Here is a 12,197-nt window from a genome sequence, read left to right as displayed (position 1 = left end):
GATGGAGATTAGCTCTCCCCGATCACCGCCTTCAACGCCTCCCATACCACCCCCACCCGCACCTCCCCGTTGTCGTTGGCCTCCAAGTACCTTTCGATACACCCCCTCACCTTCCCACACACCACCTCATCTGCCAGCAGTCCCACATCCAACCGCCACAGCGGGCGTTGGTCCCTCTCCTCTCCCAGCCCCATTTCCACCCAGTGCGGGGCGTGATCCGAAACGGCTATGGCCGAATACTCCGACCTCTCCACCCTCGGGATGAGCGCCCTGCCCAGAACAAAGAAATCTATCCGGGAGTAGGCTTTGTGCACGTGGGAGAAGAAAGAAAATTCCCTGGCCTGCGGTCTTGCAAACCTCTGTGGGTCCACTCCCCCCATCTGATCCATAAACCCCCTAAGCACCTTGGCCGCCGCCAGCCTCTTTTCAGTCCTTGATCTGGAGCGGTCCAGTGCTGGGTCCAGCACTGTACTGAAGTCTCCTCCCATTATCAGGCCTCCTACCTCCAGGTCCGGAATGCGCCCCAACATGCGCTTCATGAATCCTGCATCATCCCAGTTCTGGGCGTATACATTTACCAACACTACCCACGTCCCTTGCAACCTACCACTCACCATCACATATCTCCCTCCATTATCCACTACGATAGTCTTGGCCTCAAATGACACATGCCTTCCCACCAATATTGCCACCCCTCTATTCTTCGCGTTTAGTCCCGAGTGGAGTCCCTGTCCTACCCATCCCTTTCTTAACCTGACCTGGTCCGCCACCTTCAGGTGTGTCTCTTGGAGCATAGCCATGTCTGCCTTCAGTCCCTTCAAGTGCGCGAACACTCGAGCCCTCTTCACCAGCCCGTTCAGCCTGGAGGGGCTCTCACCCCCACCCCCCGCCGACTAGCCATCTCCTTTTCTGGGCCAGTCCCGTGTCCGCGTCTCCCTCACCCTCCAGTCCCCCAGCCGGGGGACCACCGTCCCGACCACCTCTTCTGTGTCCCATTCCCTTTCGGCCAGTGCAGCAGCAACCCTTCCCCCCCCCCCCCCCCCCCCCCTCCCTCTAGACTCCTGTCTAGCTTTTTTTGCTCCCCTCATATCACTCCCGTAAGTCAGCTGACACCTGCTGATCCCGGCTTCCCCCGCCGTCCCTTTGACCTCCCCGTGTGGGAGTCTCCCAATCAATATGCGTTCCTTCGTTCCCCGTCCCGCCTTTCTTCCCGCGCGCGGGAAACACCCCGCGCTTTCCAAAGCCTGCCCCTCTGGCGCAGCTCCTGTCGCGGCCTTGTCTCTCTCCCCCAGCCCATGTAACATTTCCTGCGCGTGATTGACCCCCTATATACAACAACCATCACACATCAACCCTCAAACATCCCCCCCCACCCTCAGTTAGAGTCCAACTTTTCGGTTTGTATGAAGGTCCACGCCTCTTCAAGCGTTTTCGAAGTAATAGTGTTGGTCCTTGTATGTGACCCACAGTCGCGCTGGCTGCATCATTCCGAATTTCACTCCTTTCCGGTGCAGCACCGCTTTGGCCCGGTTGAAACCCGCTCTCCGCTTTGCAACCTCCGTGCTCCAGTCCGGGTATATTCGGATCTCTGCATTGTCCCACTTGCTGCTCCGCTCCTTCTTGGCCCATTTCAGGACCCTCGCTCTATCCGTGAACCGGTGAAATCTCACCACCATCGCACTTGGCGGCTCATTTGCCTTGGGTTTCCTCGCCAGCACCCGGTGTGCCCCGTCCAGCTCCAGCGACCTCGAAGGGGCCTCCGCGCCCATCATCGCCCCGATCATCGTGCCCACATATGCCATGGCATCGGCCCCCTCCACTCCTTCTGGGAGACCCAGGATCCGCAGATTCTTTCTCCTCGACCTGTTCTCCAGGTCTTCGAGTCTTCCTGCCCACCTCTTGTGTAGCGCCTCGTGCCTCTCCACTCTCATCGCCAGGCCCAAGAGCTCGTCCTCATTCTCACTGACTCTTTTCTGTACCTCCTGGATCTTCACCTCGTGGGCCTTCTGGGTTATCCCTAGTCCTTCAATTACCGCCAGCATAGGCGCCAGCATCTCCTTGCGCAGCTCCTCTAAGCAGCGCTTGATGAACTCCTGCAGCTCCGGCCCGCACTCCGCTTTGTCCCCGGCCGCCGCCATTTTGATTTTTTTCCCCTCGCTTCTCCCGCTGCTCCAATGCCGCTTTTTTGGCCGTTGCACTTCTGGTCCGGTCCATGAAAGTTAGAGGGGGACCTCTCTCTTCACTTCCCCACGGGTTGTCTTCAAAAAAATTCCGTTGGGGCTCCTCCAATGAGCCCGAAAGTCCGTAATAGCGGGAGCTGCCGAATCGTGCGGCTTAGCTCCGCATAGCCGCAACCAGAAGTCCCTGATCCCCTTTTAATCAAGAACCTATCTATCTCTGTCTTAATGACACTCAGTGATTTGGCCTCCACAGCCGTCTGCGGCAAAGAGTTCCACAGATTCACCACCCTCTGGTTGAAGAAATTCCTCCTCATCTCTGTTTTTACAGGATTGTCCCTTTAGTCTGAGATTGTGTCCTCTGGTTCCAGTTTTTCCTACAAGTTGAAACATTCTCGCCACGTCCACTCTATTCAGGCCTCGCAGTATCCTGTAAGCTTCAATAAAATCCCCCCTCATCCCTCTAAACTCCAACAAGTACAGATCCAGAGTCCTCAATCGTTCCTCATACGACAAGCCGTTCAGTCCAGGGATCATTCTTGTGAACCTCCTCTGGACCCTTTCCAAGGCCAGCACATCTTTCCTTAGATACGGGGCACAAAACTGCTCACAATACTCAAATGGGGGTCTGACCAGAGCCTTATACAGCCTCAGAAGTACATCCCTGGTCTTGTATTCTAGCCCGCTTGGCATGAATGCTAACATTGCATTTGCCTTCTTCACTGCTGACTGAACCTGCACGTTAACCTTAAGAGAATCGTGAACAAGGACTCCCAAGTCCCTTTGTGCTTCTGATTTCCTAAGCATTTCCCCTTTTAGAAAATAGTCTATGCCTAAATTCCCCCTACCAAAGTGCATAACCTCACACTTTTTCACATTGTATTTCATTTGCCACTTCAGTGTCCACTCTCCTAGCCTGTCCAAATCCTTCTGCAGCCCCCTTGCTTCCTCAATACAACCTGTCCCTCTACAGAGCTTTGTATCATCTGCAAACTTAGCAACAGTGCCTCAAGTTCCTTCTTCCACATCATTAATGTATAGTGTGAAAAGTTGTGGTCCCAGCACAGACCCCTGAGGCACACCACTGGTCACCAGCTGCCATCCTGAAAAAGACCCCACTCTCTGCCTTCTGCCAGTCAGCCAATCCTCTAACCATGCCAGGATCTTACCCGTAGCACCATGGGCTTTTAACTTATTTGACAGTCTCCTATGCGGCACCTTGTCAAAGGCCTTCTGGAAATCTAAATAAATCACGTCCACTGGTTCTCATTTGTCTAACCTCCTTGTTACCTCCTCAAAGAACTCAACAGATTTGTCAGACATGACCTCCCTTTGACAAAGCCGTGCTGACTCAGTCCTATTTTACCATGCACTTGTAAGTAGTTCGCGATCTCACTTTAATAACGAACTCTAAAATCTTACCAATGACCGAAGTCAGTCTAACTGGCCTGTAGTTTCCAGTCTTCTGCCTCCCTCTCTTCTTAAACAGCGGTGTTACATTAGCCACTTTTCAGTCCTCTGGGACCCTTCCTGCCTCCAGTAATTCCTGAAAGATCACAACCAATGCCACCACAATCTCCTCAGCTATCTCTTTTACGACCCTGGGGTGTATTCCATCTGGTCCAGGTAACTTATCTACCTTCAGAACTTTCAATTTCTCCAGAATCTTCTCCTTAGTGATGTCCACTGCACTCACCTCTGCCCCGATTCTCCTGGAGCTCTGGCATTCCACTGGTGTCTTCCACCGTGAAGACTAATGCAAAGTAACTATTCAGTTTATGTCATTTTCTTTGTTTCCTATTATTACTTCTCCAGCCACATTTTCCAGTGGTTCAATGTCTAATTTTTGCCCCTCTCTTACCTTTTATATATTGAAAAAAACTCTTCCTATCTTCTTTTATATTACTAGCTAGCTTGCACTCATATTTCATCTTCTCTCCCCTTATTGCTTTTTTAGTTGTCCTCTACTCGCTTTTAATGGCTTCCCAATCCTCTGGCTTCTCACTAATCCGCACCATTTTGCATGCTTTTTCTTTAGCTTTTATGCTGTCCTCGACTTCCCTCGTCAGCCATGGATATCTTGTTCTCCCCTTAGCATGTTTCCTCCGCCTTGGGATGAATTTCTGCTGTGCCTCCCGAATAACTCCCAAAAACTCCTGCCATTGCTGTTCCGCTGTCTTCCCTGCTAGGCTCCTTTTCCAATCAACTCTGGCCAGCTCCTCCCTCATGTCTTTGTAGTTACGCTTATTTAATTGTAATACCGTTACATCTGATTCCAGCTTCTCCCTCTCAAACTGCAGGGTAAATTCTATCATATTGTGGTTCCTTCACCTTAAGATCCCAAATCAAGTCTGCCTCATTACACATCACCAAATCCTGAATTGCCTGTTCCCTAGTGGGCTCTATCACAAGCTGCTCCAAAAAAACATCTCTTAAACATTCCACAAATTCCTTTTCTTGGGATCCACCACCAACTTGATTTTCCCAGTCTACCTGCATATTGAAGTCGCCAATGATTCTTGTGATATTGCCTTTTTTACATGCTTTCTCTATCTCCTGATGTATTTTCTGCCCCACATCCTGACTACTGCTAGGGGGCCTGTACATAACTCACATTAGGGTCTTTTAACCTCCCTGCAAGCTTCTCTTGCACTCTATTTTCCTGATCTTAATCAGTCCCTTTGTCCTCCTTTGCTGAATTCTAAACTAACTCCAATCCTCAGGTCTGCTGTTTTTTCTGGCCAATTTGTATGCCTCTTCCTTGGATCTAATACTATCTCTAATTTCTCTTGGAAGCCACAGTATCGTTTGAATTTTGTGCCAGACAAGAATGAACGATTGCTGCAGTTCACCTGTGCACTCTTCGATTGTTTGCCATTGCCTATCCACCATCATCCTTTTAAATAACGTTCCCTAATCCATCATAGCAAACTCAAACGTCAGACCATCGGAGTTTCCTTTTTTTAGATTCAGGACCCTCGCCTCAGAATCAATTCCGTCGCTTTCAATCTTGATGAAGAATTCTATTATATTAAGGTCACTCATCCCCAAAGGTCCTCACACAATTAGATCGCCAATTACCCCTTTCCTATTGCACAATACCCAGTCTAGGACGACCGGTTCTCTAGTTGGTTCCTTAACGTATTGGTCCAGAAAACCATCTTGTATACACTTCAGGAATTACCCCTATGTCATATTGTGACTAATTTGGTTTGCCCAATCTATGTGCAGATTAAAGTCACCCATAATTACAGATGTTCCTTTATCGCATGCATATCTAATATTCTGTTGAATGCAATTTCCAACATCACCACTATAGTTTGGGGTCTATATACAACTCCCACTAAAGGTTTTGGCTCCTTGGTGTTTCTCATCTCTAGCCATACAGATTCTACATTGTTGGAACTAAGGTCCCTCCTCACTATTGCTTTAATTTCCTCTTTAACCAGCAATGCAACCCTACCACCTTTTCCTTTGTGTCTGTCCTTCCTAAATACTGAATACCCAGGATGTTCAATTGCCATCCCTGGTCACCCTGCAGCCATGCCTCTGTAATCCCAACTATATCATACCAGTTTATGTCCATTTCCGCGATTAATTCATTCACTTTATTATAAATGCTCCATGCATTAAGGCACAAAGCCTTAAGGCTTGTCTTTTTAGCATTCCTTGAACCGTTCCTGTTATTTTTCACTGTGGCCCGGTTTGATTCTGGCCCTTGAATTCTCTGCACATCACTTTTCTTATTCCCCTTTCTTTATTTTGTTCTTGTCCATGTTTCCCCCTCCCCTGACTCCTTTCATAGGTTCCCATCCTCCTGCCATTTTAGTTTGAACCCACCCCAACTACTCTAGCAAATTCTCCCCCTAGGACATCAGTCCCGGTCCTGCCCAGGTTTAACCCATCCAGTTTATACTGGTCCCACCTCCGTCAAAATTGGTCTCAATGTCACAGGAATCTGAAACTCTCCCCGTCACACAATCTCTTCAGCTAGCACGTGACATTGGTAGTAACCCTGAGATCATGACCTTTGAGGTCCTACTTTTCAACTTACTTCCTAATTTCCTATATACTGCTTTTAGACCTCATCCCTTTTTTTAAACCTCTGTTTTTTGTACCAACATGTACCATGACCACTGGCTGTTCATCCTCCCCCTTCAGAAGATCCCGATTTGCAGGGCAGTAGCTACAGGAGATCACTGCTCCACCTGCCAAATCCTCTTGCTCTGCCTGGTGGTCACCCATTCTTTTCCTGCCGTTGGAGTCTCTATATGTGCTATCCATGATACTGTTCACCTCACAGATGCTCCAGTGAGCCCCCAGCCGCCGTTCCAGGTCCAAAACCCAGGCTTCCAGTGCTAAATTTTGGTAATATACTTTTCTTTAAATTTTCCTTGCGGACAAACTTACCCTTCAGGAGTGAAATCTTTCTCCTTACAAACTTCCATTAATTTTGGAGTCAGTCTGTACGCCTTCAGTGACAGAGAGCCCTGTGAAGTTTTAATGGGATCTGGAAACAGAAAGAATAGAACAAGAGTATGTAGACATTCAGCAGAGAAATAACAATTATATCATGTCATTCTACTGTAAAGATGAGGATTGTTGTGGTCATATTCGATCCTCACCATGATTACACTTCTCCAGCTACAGGGTACCTGACAAACAAAGACACGTGAAGAAAAAAAGATCGAGGTTGACCCCATATTATAAGGTAGAGGCCAATGCTGGAAAAACTCAGATTACGCAGCTCCTGTGGAGAGCGAAACAGAGTTTGCGTTTCGGCCTGTGACCTCTCACCAGAAGTGGGGTAAAGTTAGAAATCAAGTCTTTTTCATCTCTAACTTATATTTATTGACATTTGGATCTGCATCTAATTTCTAGTATGCGCTATTTAGAACAATTAATATATTTGAATATCACAAGCAAAGGGGGAAATACGGTTGTCCAACACTTCTCTGTGGCCCAGTTCCCAGGAACAGTTGCATATTAGTTATGTAACTGTACGAGACCAATGATCTGGAGACACGAGTTCAAATCCTACCACAGTGGTTGGCAATTCTGTAATGTTATTATCAATAATAGAGATCATGTAATGAACAGACTGTGGATATAAAGAATCAGTTTAAGGCACTGAATACAGAAAAGGCTATGGGCCATGAGAACAACTCGGTGGTAAGGCTGAAGACCTCTGCTTCAGAACTAGCTGCACCCCTAGCTGTTCCTGCACGGCTAACACACTGGCATCTACCCAACAGTGTGGAATACTGCCCAGGCATGTTCGGTCTACAAAAACAGGACAAATCCAATCTGGCCAATTACCACCCCGCTAGTCTACTAAGGAAAGTGATGGAAGGTATCACTAACTGAACTATCAAGCGGCACAAAAACAGCAATACCTGCTCACTGGTGCTCAAATTAGGTTGTACCTGGGCCTCTTGATATTCAGTGGCATTACCATCACTGAACAGCCTACTAACAACATCCTGGATTTTACCACTGACCAAAATGTAGCTACGGCAGTCTAATGACTACAAGAGCAGATTGCAGAGCCTGAGAATTTTTAAAACTGGTAACTCATCTCCTGACGACCCAAAGCTTGTACACATTGACAAGGCACAAGTGAAGAGTGTGATGGAACTTGATGGACTTGGCATGCGGTCAATGAGGTGTTTCAGATTGCTGGGGCTTAGCTGATAATCTATGCTGATTGGAATGTTGCTGCCCCTGTGAGCTTGTGTTTCCAGTTTTAGTTTTGTTTTGAACAGAAGCTGAAGGGTCACAGCTCTGATTTATTTCTCACACCTGATGGATTTTTTCTGAAGGTCCAGAGTAAAGACCTGTCTCTCTGCACAGCCAGTTAGAGACAGGCCCGGAGGAGGGGTGAGAGCACTGGTTGTAACAGGTTGCATATGTCGACGGCTGGAACAAAGAAACCAAGGTCAGCTTGTATGACCCCCAAACACAGGGAAACCCTGGAGTGCAGGGACACATCCACATGATGAGTATGGCTGACCCCACAGGAGGGGGGGGGCGGGTGTCAGAAACCCCCCCATGAGAATAGTCACCTGGATTGCCAGGGGACTTAATGGCTCAGTGAAAGGATCCAGAGTATTTGCCCATCTGAAAAGTCTGAGGGCCGTCTTAGACTTCCTCCAAGAGATGCACCTGAGGGAGAAGGACTGACTGAAGGCAAGAAAAAGCTGTGCACGACAAACATATCAAGTGTACTATGGGACAAGGGCTAGGAGGGTGTCTATGCTGTTCAATAAGATGACATTCACAGCAACAAAGATGGTGATGGACCTGGGGGGGATGATATGTCATGGTTAGTGGTGTCCAGGAACGGGCACCGGTGGTACTGATAAACGTGTACGGCCCCAACTGGAATGAAGTAGATATCGTAACAAAGACCATGGCAGAAATCCCCAACATAGACTCCAACCGACTCCTCATATGGGGTGACTGCGTACAAGACCCAAGGGCAGACAGATCCAGCCAAATCGGGGAAACAATCGGCCTTGGCGCGGGAAATGAGCGTCTTTCTGGAGCAGGTGGTGGTGGTAGATCCATGCACGTTCACACACCAAAGGGAAGAGGAATTCTCCTTCTTCTCCCAGGTCAATAGAGTTTGCACCAGAATTGACTTCTTTGTAGAGGGGAAATTGGTGCTTCCAGGGTTGGGAGGGGTGGAACACTCCGCAATAGTAATCTCGGACCACGCACCACACTGTGTGGATGAGAGGTTGGAGACGGACTAGACCCAACACCCCCATGGAGGCTGGACACAGCCCTCCTCACCGTCAAGGGTTTCGGGGAGAGAATGTCACCTGCAACCCGAATGGGGAGGTCTCACCCTCCACATTCTGAGAGGCACTGAAGGCGATGTTAAGGGAAAATAGTAGCATACAGAAAGCAGGCAGCCACGAGAGAAATAGCGCAGTTGAAGGGAAGGAACAGCAAACTAGTTGCAGCACCAGAAGAGATCAATGCGGTTTTTGCGACTTTCTACCGAGAACTGTACACCGCCAAGCCCCCGGAGGGTGGCTCGAAGGTGAAGTGGTTCCTCAATAGGCTGTATTTACCAGCTGTGGGGAGGAAAAGAGGAAGGGTCTGGAAGCGCCAATAAGAACTGGGGGAAGCCGACTTCCGGTTGCGGCGATGCGGAGCTAAGCCGCGCGTTTCGGCAGCTCCCGTGACTACGGACTTTCGGGCTCTCCAGAGGAGCCCCAATGGAGCTGTTTTTGATTTAATCCCATGTGGGAAGGTGCAGTGAGGCCCCCCCTCACAATATATGGCAGAGATCAGCGGTGGAGCGACGAGGAAAGAGGCCCTGGAGCAGAGACCAAAACGAGGGTAAGAAGGCAAGATGGCGGAGGGCGGAGAGCGAGCACCGTGGGGGCTAGGCCAGCAGGAGTTCCTCAAGCGATGTGTGGAGGAGCTGAAAAAGGAGGTGCTGGCGCCAATGCTGTTGGCGATCGAGGGGCTGAAGGAGACCCAGAAGGTGGAGCTTCGTGTGGTGAATGAGAAAGTGAATACCAACGCGGACGAGATCCTGGGCCTGGCGGTAAAAATGGAGGCGCACGAGGCGGTGCACAGGAGGCGGGCCGAGAGAATTGAGGTCCTGGAGAACAGGTAGAGAAGGAATAACCTCCGGATTCTGGGTCTTCCCGAAGGAGTGGAGGGAGCTGATGCCGGGGAGTGCGCGAGTACGATGCTCCATTCGCTGATGGGTGCGGAGGTCTCTCCGACCCCCCCTGGAGCTGGAAGGAGCTCACCGGGTCCTGGCGAGGAGACCCAAGGCAGATGAGCCGCCAAGGGCGATAGTGGCAAGGTTCCACCGCTTCGCAGACAAAGAAAGTGTGCTGAGATGGGCCAAGAAGGTGCGGAGCAGTAGATGGGAGAACGCGGCTTCAACCGGGCCAAGGCGGTGCTGCATAAAAAAAGAGTCAGGTTCGGCATGTTGCGGCCTGCGCGACTGTGGGTTACTTATCAGGACCAACACCATTATTTTGAAACGCCAGAAGAGGCTTGGACCTTTATTCAGATGGAAAAACTGGACTCGAACTGAGGAGATGTGGTTGTATAGGGGGTTGTAAATATGGGTAAAGAATATTGCATGGGTGGGATGATGGATGGGGATGAGGGTAGAGTTCTGGTTAAAATTCCTAAAATTTCCTTTTTTCTTTTCTGTAGACAAGATGATGATGAGGGGGAATGTGGGCGTCGGTACTGGAGGGAGGTGAGACTTGGGGATGAGGGAACTGGGATAATGGCCGCCATAGGAGCTGCGCTATGGGGGGGGCGGGGCTGGCTCAGGAAAGCGCGGGCTTTTTCCCCGCGCCAAAAGGGGGGGGGGGGGGGGTGGAGGAAGGTAAGGAGGAGGGAGAGACGCCCACACGGGGGAGATCCACGGGAAGGTGGGGGAAGCCGGGGTCAGCAGAACTCAGCTGACTCACGGAAGTAATATGGGGGGGGGGGGAAAGAGAGCAAAAGAGCTGGATGTGGATCTAGCGGGGGGGGGGGGGGGAAAGAGTTTAGGGTTGCTGCTGCACTGTCCGAGGGGGAACTGAAAATGGAAGAGGTGGTCGGGGTGGGGGTCCTCCGCCAGGGGGACTGGAGGGTGCGGGAGGTGCGAGCACGGGACTGGCCTAAGATAGGAGATGGCTAGTCGGCCGGGGGGGGGGGGGGGGGGGGGGGGAGGGGGGGGGGTGTTAGGTAACCCCCCCCCAATCCAGCTGATCACGTGGAATGTGAGGCGCCTAAATGAGCCGGTTAAGAGGGCCCGAGTGTTTGTGCGCCTAAAGGGACTGAAGGCAGACGTGGTCATGCTTCAGGAGACACATCTGAAGGTGGCAGATCAGGTCAGGTTAAGGAAGGGATGGGTGGGACAGGTGTTCCATTCGGGGCCGGATGCGAAGAATAGAGGGGTGGCAATACTGGTGGGAAAGGGGGTGTCGTTTGTGGCCAAGAACATAGTAGCGGACAAGGGAGGTCGATACGTGATGGTGAATGGTAGGTTGCAGGGGTCGGAGGCGGTACTGGTGAATGTATATGCCAAAACTGGGACGATGCGGGATTCATGAAACAGATGTTGGGGCGTATTCCGGACCTGGAAGTAGGGAGTTTGATAATGGGTGGGGATTTTAACACGGTGCTGGACCCAGCATTAGATCGTTCCAGATCTAGGACGGGGAGGAGGCCAGCTGCGGCCAAGGTGCTTAGGGGGTTTATGGATCAGATGGCAGGGCATTGATCCCGAAAGTGGAGGGAATGGAGTATTCGGCCATAGCCATTTCAGACCATGCCCCGCACTGGGTGGAGCTGGAGGAGGAGAGGGACCAACGCCCGTTGTGGAGGTTGGATGTGGGACTGCTGGCAGACGAGGAAGTGTGCGGGAGGGTGCAGGGGTGTATTGAAAGGTATCTGCAGGCTAACGGGGAGGTGCAGGTGGGAGTAGTATGGGAGGCGCTGAAGGCGGTGGTCAGGGGAGAGTTTATCTCCATCAGGGCTCACAGGGTGAAGAGAGAGGGCAGGGAAAGGGAGAGGTTAGTGGGGGAGATTTTAAGGGTGGACAGGAGCTATGCAGAGGCTCCGGATGAGGGACTACCCAGGGAGAGACGAAGTCTCCAGACGGGGTTTGACCTGTTGACCACAGGGAAGGCAGAGGCACAGTGGAGGAAGGCACAGGGGGCGATATATGAATATGGGGAGAAGGCGAGCCGGATGCTGGCACACCAGCTCCGTAAGAGGATGGCAGCGAGGGAAATAGGCGGAGTCCAAGATGGCAGGGGAACTACGGTGCCGAGGGCAGGGAAAGTGAATGAGGCTTTTAAGGCCTTTTATGAGGAACTGTATAGGTCCCAGCCCCCAGGGGGAAAAGAGGGGATGCGGCGATTCTTGGATCAGTTGAGGTTCCCAAGGGTGGAGGTGCAGGAGGTGGCTGGTTTGGGGGCGCCAATTGGGGTGGAGGAGCTGGTTAAAGGACTAGGGAGCATGAAGGCAGGGAAGGCCACGGGGCCG

General features: G+C 50.9%; 1 protein-coding gene across 1 annotated transcript in view; it reads right to left on the bottom strand.

Annotated features, from left to right (window-relative positions):
- The window catches only part of LOC140385352 (eukaryotic translation initiation factor 3 subunit H-B-like), a 182,930-nt gene that overhangs the window by 58,619 nt on the left and 112,114 nt on the right, over nt 1-12,197 (bottom strand). Inside the window, exon 4 of the mRNA XM_072467419.1 lies at nt 6,588-6,687. Coding sequence (XP_072323520.1) covers nt 6,588-6,687 — 100 coding nt within the window. The remainder of the gene's footprint in view (nt 1-6,587; nt 6,688-12,197) is intronic.

Source organism: Scyliorhinus torazame, chromosome 11, assembly GCF_047496885.1.
Source record: "Scyliorhinus torazame isolate Kashiwa2021f chromosome 11, sScyTor2.1, whole genome shotgun sequence".
Classification (NCBI taxonomy): domain Eukaryota; kingdom Metazoa; phylum Chordata; class Chondrichthyes; order Carcharhiniformes; family Scyliorhinidae; genus Scyliorhinus; species Scyliorhinus torazame.
This window is presented reverse-complemented; position numbering and strand designations above follow the sequence as displayed.